At 35.9% G+C, this 17,902-nt stretch overlaps 1 protein-coding gene across 1 annotated transcript in view; it reads left to right on the top strand.

The window, feature by feature from the left end:
- The window catches only part of Pappa2 (pappalysin 2), a 300,191-nt gene that overhangs the window by 179,436 nt on the left and 102,853 nt on the right, over positions 1-17,902 (top strand). The window contains exons 13-14 of the mRNA XM_004626777.2: positions 11,041-11,176; positions 11,363-11,576. Of these exons, the coding sequence (XP_004626834.1) occupies positions 11,041-11,176; positions 11,363-11,576 (350 nt within the window). The remainder of the gene's footprint in view (positions 1-11,040; positions 11,177-11,362; positions 11,577-17,902) is intronic.

The raw sequence follows: 17,902 nt of genomic DNA, 5'->3' as shown, positions 1-17,902 counted from the left end.
ATTGAAGATCCTTTGTTAGTGTCAGCCATGTGGATGAGTTACTAATCTATTTTGAAACTGTCTCATTGTTATTTGTTTCTCAGTAAAATTAATAAAAAATAAAAATAGAGCTCCAAATTAAATGAATTAAATCTTGACCCAATTGACATTTGTAAAAACACCCTGTTCAACAACTGTATAATGTATATAATATACTCACTAACATAGAGCATAAAGTAAGTCTTGGCAGTGAGGAGGATTGAAAATATACATAGTACTGAAATTATAAATAGTTTTTTAGGCCTCAGTAGTATTAACTAGAAATTAATAACAAGGATGTCTTGGAAATTCTTGTTTTTTGCAATGAAGCAATACATTTATAAATAATCTATAGGTCAAAGGAAATTTTATAATGGTAATTAGAAAACATTTTGAACTGAATAATAATGGAGCAGCATATGAAGATTTGTGGATGAACTCAATGCAATACTTACAGGGACTTTAGTTAGAAAAAAAGATGTAAAATCACTGATTAGAGTTTCTTCCATAGATAATTAAGAAAGATCAAATTAAAACAAAAGTAAAAACAAACACAACAACAGAGAAGGGCAGATCAGTGAGAGAAAAATCTTCCATATCACCACAGTTGATTTACTGTTTGGTTTTTGTTGGAATTGTGTAAAGTGATAGGGCGACAGGGCAGTTAGATTCTTAATTCTGTATTTTATGAGATAAAAGAAGATAAGCATAAAATAGGAAAGAGATAAAGTTTTATCTTCTGATAAAATGAATTTAAAAAGAACCTGAAAATCATTTCATTTGGTATCACAATTTAGTAGAAATATTACTAAATGTAATATTGTAGCACTAATTTAAAACAACTATCAATGAAGAAAATATGATTAATCTCAACCACAGTACCAATAAAATGGCACAAAGAAGTTGAAACAAACCTCAAGAGTTTTGAAATAACTCTATAAAGAAAGGCTAACAGACACAACAAGAGCTTGAATGAATGAAAACAAAAAACCAGTTCTGAACAGAAAGACAATCTCATGCGAATGCCACTTCTCCATAAATCTTTAAACTTTACACAATTCCAACAAAAATCAAACAAGACAATTTAAAGGATTACAAAACTGACTTCTAATTTTTTTACAGGAATTATGAAAATATTGGGTTATTGGGTCTTGTCAGATATGAAAATATATCATAAAATTATACTGAATAAATAGTGGAAGTACTGGACAGATCAATGGCACAAGGAAGTCCAACATGCATTTAAACTCCCAAGACATTGAGGATTGTGCTTTTGCTTCTATACTTGAACTCGAACTTGATGTTATGTAATTACATAAATTTAATCAATCTGATGAAAACAAAGTGATTTTTTTAGTTTTGTGATACTTTAAACTTTTGCTCATTAATGATGGGATAGAGCATCCCCTTATGTAGTAATATTTAGACATGTAGTATTCCTTTTCAGTTATAGTATAGACAAATTCATCAGATTTTGCTGGGATCATAAAGATATGTTTTATTTTTTATGTTATTTTAATAATTGTACCTTTCAAACTATAGCCTTTGATATACTGAAATTTGTTTTACATAGCATATGGTAGAAAGCTATTTCTTAAAGAAATGTGACAGGCTGATCAAGTTTCATGACATTAAAGTGTCTACCTTTGCCTTCATTTGCTGGTCTACTCTTGTGTGGATTTGGTGTGCTGATTTATCTATCAAATAGTAGAAAATGCCCGAGTATTTATTTCAATTCTTATGTTCCATTTTTTTCTGTTAATTTATTATCCTAAATTTTATTACTTAAATAATAAGACTCACAGAATGTCCCTCTTGTACTTTTTTACCTTTTTTTTTTCAAATTTGTGGTACTTATTCATTATTTGCAAACACTTTTCACATAAATTTTAGAGTAAGACTTGAGTTCTTGCTTCTGTCTCTTGAAAAGCGTGTTTCCATGTGTGTGTGTTGAATTTAACCATGTGATTAACAACAATTGATATGATTATGTGGTTTTTCTCTTTTGATTCATCATGATGTTGATTCATGTGATAGATTTACCTTATACATCAAATCTTTTTTGCTCTTATGAAGTACACTTAGATGTTTATTATATACTTTAGCACATATTGCTGAATTTTATTGACTAATCTTTCATGTAGGAGTTTTGCATTTGTATTTGCATGTTGACTTCATCTATATATTTCTTTTCAATATTCACATTATTCATGTCTCATTATTTCCTTTCAACATTCACATTATTTCTCAATATTCACATTATTTATGTCAGTGTATATGTACAGTATACACTGCTTTTTATTTTCTGAAACTACTTGTATAAAAGAGGGGTTGTCAAATTTGGCAGAGCTCACCAGGAAACCATTTGGTTCTGGGTTCTCTTGAGTAAATATTTGTAATTGTCAATTACATTTCTTTAACTGTCATTAATATTTGTATTTTTTTCTGTTCTAATTTGGGATTTTTGAATATTTTAAGAGAGTTACTAATTTATCTCCACGTTCAAATTTGTTGCTGTTGCTTGCTTATAATGTATTTTTCATGCTAGATGTCACCCTATTTATAGTGTATACTTTTGAAATATCTTTTGATTGTACATGCTATTTGTCTAAATTACTAGCATCTTTCAAAGAGCAATGTTTAGTGTAATTCATCATTATTTCAGTTCTAGTTTATTTCATGAATTTCTAACCTTATTTTTATTATTAATTTCTTGTTTCTTTAAATTTATGTTACTGTTCCTTTTTTCTAGCTTCTTGTGTTGAATGTTTGTTTGATTTGCTTCTGGTAGTCCATAATTTTTTTTTCTTAGTGTTACTTTAATTATACCACATAAATTTTGACATATAGATCTTTTATTCCACTTTGGCTCTGAAAAGTTTTTTGTTTTGTTTTGTCTTGTTTCATTTTTTGAGACAGGGTCCTGCTATGCAGTTCAAGCTGGACTTGAGCTCAATTTGCAGCGCAAGCTGGTCTCAAACTTGAAATGATCCTCCTGCCTCAGCCTCCTGAGTTCTGTGATTACACGTGTGTCCCACTAATCCCAGCCTCTAAGCATTTTATAGTGACTTATAATTTCTTTTTAAAACTTTGGATTTTGACAGCATTTTTTTTTTTTGTATACCTCCAGCACTGATTTTTTCAGAGCATAACTTTATTGTGCCTGGTGCGACCTTCTTAGAGGTTTTTGCTCTCCTCTCTGAACTTTCATTTTATTAGGAAGAACTTAAATTATGATTTTTTTTCTTCCATCAGGAATTAGTACTAGTCCATAATCAAAATGTGCACTCCACATTGGCTCATAAAAAAGCATCAACCACTCTTACTAATTTTCTCTTTATGAATTTGTTTATATAGCTGTACATCTACAAAGTCCTTTCCTCTATTGTGCTCTTCTTCATTTGTGTTCTCTGCTCTTGTTTTTTAGATTGGCTCTTTTTGTTTTTTTATTTACTAAAAAATGTGCATATATTTACGGTGTAGAGTGTGCTACTTTGATACAGTATATATGGTATTGTGAAATGATTATCAAAATTTGATTCATATAAGTGCATTCTTATATCTTTCCAATATTGAGTTGCAGAAAAATACATGTAGTTAAATTTTTAATTTCGTATAAACCATTAATATGTAGTATAAGTATAAATATTTCTAGGTAACATTTCAGCATACTAAAAATCATTGTTTATCAGATATGTGAATTTAAGCAATCATTCTCTGTTTTTTTGTTCACTTGATTGTTTTGCTAAATCTGGCAACTCTTCCAATTTTTTCTTTCATCAGTTTTAAAGTACAAAACACTTATCTAGTGATGACTTCAATCACGGAAGAAGCTGTCCAGATTTCATAACTTTTTTCTTTTTGAGTCCTGGAGATCAAACTCAGGACCTTGGGCTTGCCAGGCAGATGCTTATGCCACTGAGCTATCTTCTTGGCTCCAGATTTCATAATTTAATGAAAAAGAAAATAAGTCAGTAAATCCAATGCAATACCACTTATTATGGATGTGTAATATAATTCTAACAATACTAGTCTCCTGGATTTTCGTTTTGCTATATAAGTGGAGCAGTAAATTAGTAGGTGATGAAGAAATTGGAAGGAAATATGCATTCAGAAGAATAGTACTATAATTCCTATTTTTAATATCAACTATTTTTAATAGTCAAATAACCTTATATAAATTGTATAATCTTCTTGGGTGTCTTAGTTACTCTTCTCTCATTGCTGGGACAAATACCCGACACTCAAAATGAGGAAAGGAAAGTTTTATTTAGCTCACAGTTACTGGAGGTTTCAAGACACTGGAGGACAGGCTGGGGCGGTGCTGTGTCCAGGATGACTCCACACTTCTGAGAAAGCGCAGGCTAGCCAGTTTAATGGGTAGGTCTCTCTGGCCCCGCCCCTCAAGCCACTCCTTGCTCCTTCAGTCGCATCTGCCCCATAACTTACATGAGGCTTTGTGGGGGAGGGGGACAACTAGACACAAATCATAACACTGGGTATGAGCTTTCTGTCTAAATTTCTTTCAAATAAGATGTTTATATGATGCTTACCAGTTCTGCATTTAAGTTTGAAGTTAGTAGTGAAATTTTAAAAGAAAATAGTAGACAAATATAATTAATAGCAATATTATAGTCCTAGACTCCTAAACTGCTGAGGCCAGTGATAGTGCTATTTACTGATATCTTCAAAGCCTTGTTCTACCAAGTGTGGTTGTCACCTGAAAGCTTGTTAGATATGCAGGATCACAGCTCTGTCACCTCACAGGTTGCATTTTTAGCGAGAATCTCAGATGATTTGTATGTAAGTTCAAGTTTGGGAAACACTGCTTCAGAGAATTAGCTCACTATTAAGTGAAACAATTGATGTTCAAAATGATTCAAAATTGACTCTAACTCATCAAGTGAAAATTCATGTAAGTGTAAGATTTTCTATTTAATAGGGCAAATTTTTTTCTATGGTATATTGCATTATTTCCATATGTGTGATGAGAATTTCTAATAACTTGTTATGTGTTGAAAGAAAATCTTTTGTTGTTGAGAACATTTAACATTTGGGGCTCTCTGTAATCCCTGTAAATCCTGCAAAAGCAACAATGACTTTGTGCACCTGATTTTTATGTCCATTAAATACTAGCCAATGCACTTAAGGAGCTCCACCTTCCAATGACTGAAGAGTTTATCTCCAGAAAGTAAAGAAATCTTTTTTTGTTTTTCCTATTTGATTGATAATAATATACATTTTAAATTAATTTTTACATGGAAGTTTTTTTGGCCCTTAACATGGCAGCTTTCATTATTCAGTTCCATGAATAATTGGGATAGAATATTTTCATGCAAGATAAACTCTTGCCTTACTAGGTTATGCTTTCATTTTTCTCCTGTTTTCCTATGGATTCTTGTTCCTGAGAAGACCTCTTCCAGCTATATTTTGTAGTGTCTTCTTTCTTTCTGTTTTTGTGGTGTCAGGGATTGAACTCAGGACCTTGTGCTTGCCAGGCAAGCACTTATTCCACTGAGGTATCCCCCCGGCCCCTATAATGTCTTTTTTCATTCTCAGGCTTTGTCTTAAATGGGCTTTCCACAAGACCCATATTGAGATAAGGATTTCCATGCAGGAAGTTTGTTTAGAACTCCCTCTTGGGCTTATCATGTGTAAGGGTACGAAAGAACTAGGATTGGGCAGAGGTCAGTAAAACTGAAACAACTATATGCAGGTGTCAGCATCCTATGATAGCTGGGGTGGCTTAAGAGTTGTCCTATTCTATCCATCACTGATACAAAAAAGATCACTGCACCTGGGCTGCCTACCCCTTGTCACTCAAGCAAAATGCAGTGACATTACATGAAGAGATCACTCTTTGCTGTGACCAGAAAGAGACTTTACAGTGTGGTGAGTGCCACTGCCATGGAAGAGGGTATATAGATGACACATCATGGCAACCGTACCAGATTTGTTTCTGTCTCCTGATCCTCTTTCTGAGTCTCATAAATTTTTTCTAACAGTGAAAGATTTAGTGTTAGTGTCTGATATCATGATTTGAGGAAATGGTCTTGGAAAGAATTGAACCAGTCATCTGATCTGATCCACGCTCTTTCCATTAGCTTGCCAAATTATATATTTTTGAATAGCTTTCCCTAGATGGTAAGGGCCATAATCTGGTTCTTTCTTCATTTTTCAAAATTTCAAGTTGGCCTCACTTTTCTACAAAAAGATCCACATAAACCCATGTGTTTATGGCCTTCCTTTTACTATGAAACAATAAAGCAGGAAGTCATGTGGGGCTTTGACTCATACCAAAAGGGATAAGGGCTAAACATGAGGAAGAAATTAAATGAGGCTCACCAGCCCCTGTGTTTTGATTCACATGATCAAGTATGGAAACAACCAAGATAATTAACTGGGAAGAGGTCACTTGCTTCACACTGTCCCTTTGTCTATTAGAATGGACTTCAGGACAGGTCCTTTGAAACTTTAGAACTTAATCTCTGCTTGCCAAAATCTCTGAAGTCTACACAGAATTATTAGGTTGAGTCATATGAGATTGCCAACATTTGATAATTGTTCACCTATTTAAAATGAATATGGCTCAACCTATAGTACAAATGTTCTTAGTCTGTTTTCTGGTTTCCTTAATTAGGCCATAAATGAAACTTAAAGATATTTCTCAGTTTTCTAAAGTTGTACACAACTGTTTACTGCTATATGCTTAGGTAACTTCATTTCTTGGGCACAGAAGAATTCCAAAGGTCAACAAATTTCTAAGGAATCTATACTTTTCAACTCATCTCAAAATAAGGATACTGATGAAGTCAGAAGGATTCAGATCTTACAGTGGGAAAACCTAAGTCCCTTTTCTCTAGCATTTGCCTAGAGGGAGCCACCAGCTCTTACAACCCTCAATTCTACTTCCATAGTTAAAATCTTTGTAGCAAGAGGATGCCACAGTTCAAAAATCTCAAGTAGGAATAAAAGCTTCATGAACATGGTAGAGGCTCCAGCAAATCATCCACACTATGTTTGCAAACCTGAGGTTCTCCTGGCTGAACCCCCCTTCTCTTGGCCAAAGGTCCTCCATTGCCCTCTAGAGTTGCTAAGTGCCATAGATGAGTGAGAAAGGAAAAGCGTAGAAACACAGCAACACAATAACCCAGAACATCTGGAAACCTCAGATAAGATTCCTCTCAAATTTGTGGTATAGTTTCAGGATCTGCTATGTGGTGACCACCGCAAGGGTGACCTGGAAGTTGACATGCTTGGCTGGGGAGCAGAATGAGTGTGTCTGGGCCCAGCAGACAGACTGGACGGGAATTTCTTAAGATCAAGCAGTTCTTCATTAGAGACACATTCTTTCAGTCTTATTCTTCACCAGGGGCCAGCAGTTAGATTGAGTAGTTAATGTGTATTCTTTGAATGAAAAATCAACTCAGTATTTGGGGCTGACTCTCCCCAGCTATTGTATGGCAGTACCTAAATCAATCCTCTTAATCCTCTCTCTGTCTCTCTCTCTCTCTGTCTCTGTCTTTCTCTGTCTCTCTGTCTCTCTCTCGGTCTCTCTCTCTGTTTCTCTCTGTGTCTCTGTGTCTCTCTATCTCTCTGTCTCTGTCTCTGTCTCTCTTCTCTCCTCTGTATGTCTTCTTTCTCTCTTTCTTTTCTCTATAAATCTGTTGTCCATTAGCTCTGCATTTTCTCTTTGTTGCAAAATACTTTGTGATGCATGCAAGGAGTTAATTTCTCTGGCAGTCCTAACTTGGGACCATTTCTTAGACTTGAGAATCACTTGATTTTCTGGAAGATCTTATCTCTTTTTTGACATCTAGCTATAGGTTTTATATCTTGTAAAGGACATGTTAACTTTATATTGCATCTGTAATGTATAAAAACAACTAATAAAATGCTATAGATAAAACTAACAATGTTTTGACTTCAGAGCATTTTGGATCTTTCTCTTAGGGCATGTTAAATGATAAAATTATCTATGAAGAAATCTACATGTAAAAATGTACAGTGGTACATTTGTGCCCACTAATGAGCTCTCAGTTATATGGCTAACAAAAATATTGAGTTCCAATTGCTTTGACTAGAAAGGGTACTGTGAGGCACAAGGTGATTGATACTAACAGGTTCTAGCTTGCATTTGAGTACCAACAAAGTACTGGTCCAAAATTTTGCTATCCAAATGCATTGAGTTTTAATGAGTTTTAAAGCAGTCAAATACCAAGAGATGAATGTATTTTTATAGATTCAATTCATAAGGGAGAATTACATCATATACTAAGAATCTCAAATATTGACAGTTTCTGTGAAACCAGAAGCTAAAGTACCACTTCACATTTCTACAAACATCAATCTTAAAACGCATATTTCACATTGCAGCCCATAAATTTTAGAAAAGCATAATTCTCCCTCTATACCAGAATGTAAAATTGCACAGTTTGCTATAGAATTATATTTTTTCAGCTTTTCTTCCTACAGTGTAGGCTGGATATAAAGTGTTTCCCCTTAGCAAATAGGAATTATATAATAAACAATGCCCCATATGGTCACATTACTTCCTTGAAACCATGTGTGATAGGCCACATCTCTATTGTCAGTTATGGGAAGGGAAGCCCAGGACCAGACAGGATAGATGGGTTGCTTGGGTTTAGGTAGCTAGTGAAGATTGATCAAAGAGCCAAACCACTAAAGCTTCTGCCTGATCATCAATCTTCACTAACTACATAAACTTAAGTTTTCTCATCCCTGCTTAGAGTAATGATGCACTGATTTGGAGTCATCTCTGCTTTACAGGTGACAATGCAGTAGTTATGTGAAGGAATTTACACTTTCTTTTGCTTATATTTGTTGCTGTGAGATACACTTCTGGTTCAAGTAAAAATGAATCATGGCTATCTTTGTCTAGCCCTGTGAGAAGAAATAGGCTAGACTCAGTGTCCCATAACTTGATCCTTTGTCTTTCTTTGCTTTGTGTAGTCTAATATTCCTATACTTGTGTGGCCTTTGTATGTCTTACCTGTGGTTTTCCTACTTAACCCCTGGACTAGAAATCCTGCCACAACATTGCCTACAAATCATAGAGAATCACAATCAAATCAAACAAAGATGCTACTATCAGAGGAAGCAGTCTTTATCTATAGAAGTGGTTTTGTATTTAGCGAGCTGCAGAATAAAGGGGCATATTGTTAAGAGTTGCAATGAGTTGGGAGCTGTGGACATGGGCCTTCAGAATAGAGAAGCCACTCTGTAAGAGGTACCTCTCCTAACTAGCTTCAGGTGGGTGGTGTCTATTCTGGGCCCTGGCAGCAGGAAGACTGAGATCTCCTGTTCCTTGTTAAAACCACCCCACTCTTGAGGTCTGAGGCCCATTGAGGTAAAGCCACCAGGTGCTTGTTTGGACTTTGTCTGTTCATGGATCAGGAAATGTGCCAGAACTTTCTCTCCATGCTCAGGTCTCTTTTGTGGTGTATGAAAAGGAAGAGGTTATAGGAGTTCCCAGAGGGCTTTGATGTCATTTGCTGCTGGAGTCCAGAACTTTGAGTTCGGCTCTTGTTTTCCTTAGGATGTATTTCATGTCTAGCCCACACCCACTGGGGACAGAGGACTTCATATTAGAAACTGAAACTTATGGTTGGATGTTTCTTAAGTTATGAAGGAATATTTATTACTTCAAAGAGTAGAAATGAAAAAAATGGGGAGCAGAAACCATAAAAAGTGTGGCTTGTCTTTCCCTCAAAGGAAAAGAGAAAGAAGGGAGAGCTGTGCTGCCTTGACCACTGTAAATCATAAAATCACCCTAATTAAGCCAGCAGCACAAATGGATACTCCATAAACACACTGCCAAGGCTCAGGAAACACCAATCTGTGGATGAGAAAAAATTTTCATTAAAATAGAAAACATGCTTTACGCTCCCTCTTTCCATTTTAGAGGAGGCCCCTGCCATTAGATGTTTTGCTGTGTTTTTATACTGAATAAATTTCCTGGGGCCACATCACCCTTTAACCATGATAAAATGCCAGAAAAATGTACCTATGACTTTGAAAGCCAAGACTCTGGTCATTAATCACAGATGTAACATCAGAGAAAGTTGGGGACTATTCTCAATAGAAAGTAGGGGTAATGTTAAGCTCTAAGAAATCAAATCAAAGTAAATTATCACATCATATAAGTCCAGTATGGAAATAAACACTGGATCTTTAGCAGTGGCTAGGAGACAGGCTGTATTTAATTCTGGAACTTTATGATTTTTTTTTATGAAACTGTTCCCAGCGACAAAGTTTTCACAGTGTATTCTGTACATCTGATGTAGTTATAATAGGTCTAATCATACAGGAATATTCCTTATAAATAATGGAATTTTCCTGTGCCTTTAGCTTGGTTTGTTTACCATATAGGATCAGAATATATAAGCTTGGGGTGCCGGGTAAACCATAAAAATAAGCAGTATTTTAGAGTTCAATCTCAGAAGCAATAGACTCTGCAGGAGCCTCTCTTCCATGTTGTATGTAATTCACATGCTAAATGAGAAATTCTGGAAAATTAGGGGCAGGTGTAAATACAGAGGTGAAGATTGACAGCTAGAGGTGAAAATGCACAGCTTCAAAGAATTTGGTCTGTTAACTTGTATATTGGCTCAGTGTTCATCTTGTTCACTTCTCTGTCTTTAGTGAAACCAGTACGTTGAATGGCTATGTGGAGGCTTAGTGTCTCCACCAATGTTCTCTGAGTGATCTTTTGGGAAATTTAAAGAAAGAAATATACAAATTGAAAAAAAGAATTTGAAATAAAAACAAAACAGTACACTAACCAATTACATAAAAAAGCATCACGTACTTGGTCATTGAAAATCATCTTCTTTCCCTCTTGTTATGACTTTTTGTGTGACCTTCAATACTTTTCTGTGCTGACTCCCATATTTTTCCCATCTGTTAATGGCAAACTCTGAGAGAATCAGGCATGGTGTGGCACATGCTTTGATTGCTTATAAACATAACAACTCATGCATATGTGTGCTTATGCCTTAGGTGTGTTTTAATAGACCTGGTGTTGCCACAGCAGTTTTCATTTTCTTGACATCCGATGGACTGGCCCCTGGAAAGCATCAGCGGCCAACAGTGACTCTCTACCTGATCGATGTCAGTGGAAGCAACCACTCTCTTGGTGAGTCCAAGAATGATTCCTTGAGAATGATTAGAGGACAACCCAATAGATCCAAGAGTCAGTTTGATGTATCTTTCTGATATTGTTTGGGATCTCTTATGTATCACATAGCTATAAAGAAAATAAAATGGCATGGAGCTAGATGAATAGTTAAAAATGTTAATTTATCTCTTTACTTCTCTCCAGGGACTTATGAACTCTCATGCCAGCATAACCCACTGGTTATCAATGTGACCTCTGCCTCTGTTCTCACCCACCATACCACCTCCGTGCTGCTGAATTTCTCATCTCATTTGGTGGGCATCTCAGCGGTGGCTCTAAGGACATCCTCCCATGTCAGTCCTTCAGCTCCCAGTAACTGCATTTCAGAGGCTGAGGGACAGAAGCATCGGGAACAGAGGTACAAAGTCCCTTTTCTTCATTTCTTTCTTCTTTCTTTTTAAAAATATTTTATTCATTTTAGTGAGAAAAAAGATAGCAATAAAGCAGTTTCAAAACAGTTTAGTAGGAAAGTTACAATAACTAACATATTGCATATTGTTGTCTTCAAAAGACAAGCTGCAGACATGATATCTTTTCTAAATAGTATCTGTACAAACCATTCTTCTCAATGAACTAAGAGAAAGTAACTATATCTATCCTCACTATTGCCTGACCTTGTCAGATAGCAAAAGTTACACTTTTAGTTATATAGATCTTTTCTTCTTTTTATTGTGATTATAATGTACTGCTGTCATGTAGATGTAGTAACTATTATGATTGCTTAATCATTCACTGGAAAATGAACTTGGAACTTACTAAAATGTCCTAGGAAGCAAGCAAAGAATAATCCGTGGAAGACATGTTGGGTTTTATATTTTGCTCTTCTTTCTTTAACTGAGAATAATTTTTATGTAAATACTTAACAGCTTTACAAGATCTTAACATCTTTTTTACATATAAAAGCACTGACTTCAAATCAACGTTGTTTCATAAACTGCCAAAAATTCTTTGCCAAAAACTCAGTGTTCCCTCCACAATGTATATTTTTCCACTTGCTCTCACCTGGACAGTGTAGACTGCAAGTTTACCAATTACTATGAAGACTTGTCACGAACTCATTTATGGTTGTACATCGAAATAGGCAACATGGTAACTGCATGTGCTTTTCTCTGGAAATCTATGATTGTCATCATTTAGATGCGTGACAGTGAATGAACTCTTAGAAGCAGATAGTACAGGCAGTGTTCTTCACTGTGTTGGTGTGCCCATGATCAGCGATGTGGAACATTCCAAACTTAACAATCTCTAACTACAGCTATGGAAGACTTATCTGTCAATGATCTAACTAAGTGAATGAATGAGCAAATAAATTTCACTCCCTTAGAGGACAAGAACTGAAGTGACTTCTTTAGTACTAGGTGATCAGGAGATCAGGATTCTAATCACAAAAGCTGAGGTTTCAGGAAGAAGTCCAGGGCCATCATGCTTAACCTAAGTTTACCAGAAACCCATCTCCCAAAAGGATAGGGAACACACAATTTTAATGGAGTATACATAAGGAAAGTGTTTCTGTGGACCAAATTCTAGTGGCTTAATACAACCAACATTATATCACAGTGTTTTGGGGTGAGGACTCTATGCAGCTCAGCTGGATGCCTCTGGCTCAAATCTCTTGTAAGGTTTCAGTCAAGCCATTGGCCATTGTTATGGTTCCTAAGGCATGAAGGAAGTTGGAGAGTTCACTTCCATGCTCATTTGCATAGCTACTGGCAGCTTCTGAAGATCCTTGTACAAGCTCACTCCCATAGGCACTAACAGTGGATCTGCTCAAGTGGGAATGGCTCAATTCCTTGGCGCATGAGTCTCTCTTTGTATTGAGTGTCTTAAATATAGCAGCTAATGAAGGAAAAGAAAAGACTAAGACAGAGAAAGAACATTGTGTGTATGATACAGGGCCCGAGAGAAAAGCCAGTTTTTTTGTTTTTGTTTTGTTTTGTTACAGAACAGGGGATTGAACTCAGGCCCTTGTGCTTGCCAGGGCAGTGCTTATTCCACTGAGCCATCTCCCCATCCCCTAGTCTTTTTATAACACAATGTTGAAGTGATAGCTCATTAATCTGAAAGTCTATCCATTAGAAATGAGTCGGTAATTCCAGCCAATACTCAAAGAAAGGGTTTGCATAAGGACACATATTACTGGGGTCCATTTTAGAAGCTTTCAATCACGAGCAGTAATAATAGTTTATGTTCATTGTGCACCAACTATGTGTCAAGTACACCATAATATAAGTGCCAGGGAAAGAGAAGAGTAAGGCATAAAGTCCAGATGCTGTACATCTTGACATTACCTACTTCATCTGCAACTTACATGTTTTCTTAGTGAGCAAATACTTCCAAACATTAATGCAAGAATGTAGATTCTTAAAACAGCATTCTTTATTAGAATTATTGCCTCTCCCCCATGTATTTTCAAATTATTTCCTCTACTGGTTCTAACTCTGGCCTTAAGCCATACAGAATTTCTTTCAGGTCCCTGAAACATGTGTTCTTGATGAGCTTTGCACACAGTGTTCCTACTTTCTTGAATGCCTTCCAGTCCTTCACTTCAACTCATGCTCCACGAGCAGCATTCACCTTCTGTGAAGTTTTGGCAAACTCTCTGGCTGTGTCCATAGGACACAATACATAACCCAAATCCTACAAAGGTCACTATCTCACTGGGTTACAAATATTTCTTTACTTCTTGTTCTTTCCCATTAAACTCTGAGTTCCTTATGGTGGGAGTTCTGCTCAGGATCTCTCAGGAATTAGTAGAGTTTCAGGCACATAGCAATTACCAGGAACTGTGTGTTGAGTGAGTGTTTCTGACTTTATCTTTAGCTGCTCTGCAGAACAGAACTAAAGAAGCAAACAATCAAACTTGAAGTCACCACCTCTTGAAACTACAGGCCCAATAATTTCACTCACCATCATAGCTGTGAAAGTTCAGCAAAGAAGTTAATTAATTATGATCACTGCTGGTGGTTCTTCACTTATGTTCATGTGGCATTTGGGGAAAAACAAGTTTTATATGCATGCATGCAAACCAGTGGAAATAGGATATGATTCTCCAGTTTACACAAAGTGTATCTGGAATGCATAAGCATTTCCAAACCACATGTGACTGACAGGAGCCATGCAAATTGGTTTTTCTTTCCCAGCCAGAAGATCAGTGCAATATAGGACAATTTTATATACAAGAAACTAAGAGATCTCATGTATGTTTGTCATGAATATATTTAAAATCTGAATCCTTATGTACTTTTAAAAATAGAAGCCTTGTGTCAATCACAGTTGTATATGTAGATACATCATTAATATGAAACCCTCAAATTCTGGGCATGGTGAAAGAGATTTCTGGCTACCTCCTTCTTACTCATTATGACTTCAATTCCATTAATACTTACATGGGCAAGGGAGAGCTGACAGATGCTTGGCAGTAGAAGATTTTATGTTTAACTATTAATGATCATTGGCCTGTTCTGCCTACAAGTCTACATATTTAGCCAACATGATTGGTCCAAAGGAATCTCAGATCAAAGCCAATAAACTTAAGCCTTCTTCTGTAGTAATAATCATGGTCTTTGTGTTGGTCAAAGTCATTTCTTCCTGCTTCTTCCCCGAATATCAAAAATGCAGACAAAAATACAAAAACTCTTATCAAAACCAAAACCTAGGTCCGAATCTGAGTGTTGGTTAGAATTTCTTTTTATTGCAAAATGTGTGCTACAGTTAAATTAAGCAACATCATATGCTTATTGTGTTCTGAAAAATATCAACTAAGTAATCAAACCCTAATTAAAGAGAGGAGGACCACAGATCATTCTTCATTTGCTGGACCCTTTGACTTTTTTTTTTAGGTGAACAATGATATTATTTATTTAGGTTGGAAGTCTGTTCCACAGACAAATCCAAAGAAAGGAAGACCAAGATTTCAGGGTTGGATCATTTTGAGTCTGTATGTCTATCAAGCACTCAAGCCAGAAATCCACTAGAGCTGTCTGTGTGCTTCTGTTCTGAGACAAAGCTTGAGCTTGATATAATTGAGAATAAAGCTCTTCAAAACAGATTATTCTGGGGTTCAGAAGAAAGGAAGAAAGAAAAAAGGAAGGAAGGAAAGAAGGAAGGAAGGAAGGAAGGAAGGAAGGAAGAAAGGAAGGAAGGAAGGAAAGAAAGAAGGAAAAAAAGAAGGAAGGGAAGAAGGAAGACTCTTAGCTTTGATGTATCTCTTAGTTTAGTTTCCTATTCTGGTATGATGGCTATCCAATTTATGATCCTCTGAGCTTAGCACCTGGTCATGGATCCCTAGGTCTTGAACAGTAAGTTCAGTTTTGCTGCTTCTGTCCTTTGGTGCTCAACATGAACTCACACCATTCTTAGTTTCCAATTGTTTCCCCAGATTTGTCCATTTTAGTGAACAACCTGTAAGAGTGTCAGGATCACATTGATGTCCAACTATGTTAGGATTTTTTGGACAATCTTAGGGAGTAGAAGCCATCTTTTATGTTAAAGTTATGGGATTTGGAGTATATCTGAAGAATCCAGATGATATGTTAATTTGCCTAAGTAAGTAGAATAGCTTTCAGATAATCAGTACTCTTTTTGTTCTTTTTAAAAGAATAAAAAATAGTAAAAAAATTAGAAATTTCATAATTTAACTAAACAAAATAATAGGACTTGCACAATGTTTGTTATATTGCATAATGATGTCTTCAAATTAATTGTTCAGATTACCAGATATAAGCAAGCAAAATTAGTTAAAAAATAGTTATAAGAAATTTAAAGGGGGCCAGCCACATAGCTGGGCCAGCCAAATAGCTCAGCAGATTAAAGTGCCTGCAAACAGGCACAGGGGTCAGGGGTTCATTCCCAGGGCCTGCCATGCTGGCCCCACCCCCCAGGGCACACTGAGACACTGAGTGTGGTGTTGCGCTCCTGTAATCCCAGCTCTTGGGAGGCTGTAAACAGGTGAATCACTAAGAGTCCAGTCTAGTAGTGAGACCCTGAACATCCTGTGGACCCTTCCCTAAAATACAAAAAAAAAAAAAAAGAAAGAAAGAAATTTATTTTTATATTAATTTTGTTGAGAAAAGAATAGCATTGAGATAGTTTCAAAACAGGTTTCCTAAAACAATTAAATTTAATCTCTTGTACTATTGTAAAATTCTTTTTTTAAAAATAATTTTATTGAGAAATAACAGTGAGACGGTTTCAAAACAGATTCCTAGTACAGTTTCAATAATTAATACATTGTATAAAAACAGATTCCTAGTACAGTTTCAATAATTAATACATTGTATATTGTTGTCTTAGTGGTTATTCATTTTACAAGATGCAGACATGATATCCTGTCCATAGACACTATTAGAACAAATCTCTCCATTCATTGAATTAAGCGAATGCAGCTGTATATCTGTCCTGTTTTGAAAATACATATACAAAATGGTTATTCATTTGTAACCCCCTTTTTTGTTTTGTTTTGTCAAAGAAGGGTAGTCCATTGTCATTTAAATATTGTAGGTATGTGAATTCAGCAAAATATTCCAATATAGTCCAGGGGGCCATAATAGTGGTGGGTTTCCATAAGACTAGCATCTAAAGGGATAAGAAAAAGAAAACACAAATTTAAGCTTTAACTTCTTTTAATAGACAAGCAGAAGGCTGGCAAGATAGCTCAGCAGACTATATTCCTGGCTTAGACAAGCACAGGGAATGGGGATTGATCCCCAGCACCACTTGCCACACCAGCTATGCCCCCAGGCTCACTAAGCTGGCCACCAAGACCAGGTGTGTGGTACAAGCCTATAGTCCCAGCACCAGGGAGGCTGAAAACAGGAAGATCACTATGAACCCCAGCTGCATAGTGAGACCCTGTACCAAATACATAAAAAAAATTAACCAGCAGAAATCAGCAGTACAATTATCAAAGCTATCATATACATATATATCTTTTCCCTTTCCTTCTTTCTTTCCTTTGTTCTTTTCCTCCTCCCAGTTGTTACTTCCTTTTGAACAGATTTTCTCCCTTTTACAGTATCTATTGTACTTTTCAGATTTTTTTTCATGTTCTGACACTAGTGAGACAATATGATGTTTGCACATGTGGTTCTGATTTATTTCACTTATGACTATTTTCTCTAGTTGTATTATTTTACCTATAAAAGCCTTGAGTTTATCTTTTTCATAGCTGAGTAATATTCTATGGTGTAAAATTATCACATTTTTTTTCTCATTTCTTGGTTGATGTGCATTGGGTTGTTTACACAATTTAGCTATGACAAATTTTGCTGCTATACACATGGGTGCACATATATCATTGTGGTTTGATGTTTTCAGTTCTTCTGGACAAATACCCAGGAAGGTAATAGCTGATTGAATAGGACCTCCAATCCTAGCTTTCTGCGAAATCTCTGTACTGATTTTTATAGTGGTTTGACCAAGCTACATTCCCAGCAACAGTGAAGAAGGGTTGCTCTTCCCCATAGCACCTCCAGTATTTCTCATCGGCTCACTTCTTGATTTTAGCCATTCTTTCTGGGATGATATGGTATGGTAGTATTATTTTCATTTGAATTTCTCAAATGACTGATGCTGTTGAACATTTTTTCGTATATTTATTTTCCATTTCCATTTCTGCATCTGAGAAGTGTACATTCATCTCAGATGCTCATTTTTGGATTGGGTTTTTGAATTTGGGGGGCCTGA

This window comes from Octodon degus, unplaced genomic scaffold (genome assembly GCF_000260255.1).
Source record: "Octodon degus isolate 3935 unplaced genomic scaffold, OctDeg1.0 scaffold00017, whole genome shotgun sequence".
NCBI classification, from domain to species: domain Eukaryota; kingdom Metazoa; phylum Chordata; class Mammalia; order Rodentia; family Octodontidae; genus Octodon; species Octodon degus.
This window is presented reverse-complemented; position numbering and strand designations above follow the sequence as displayed.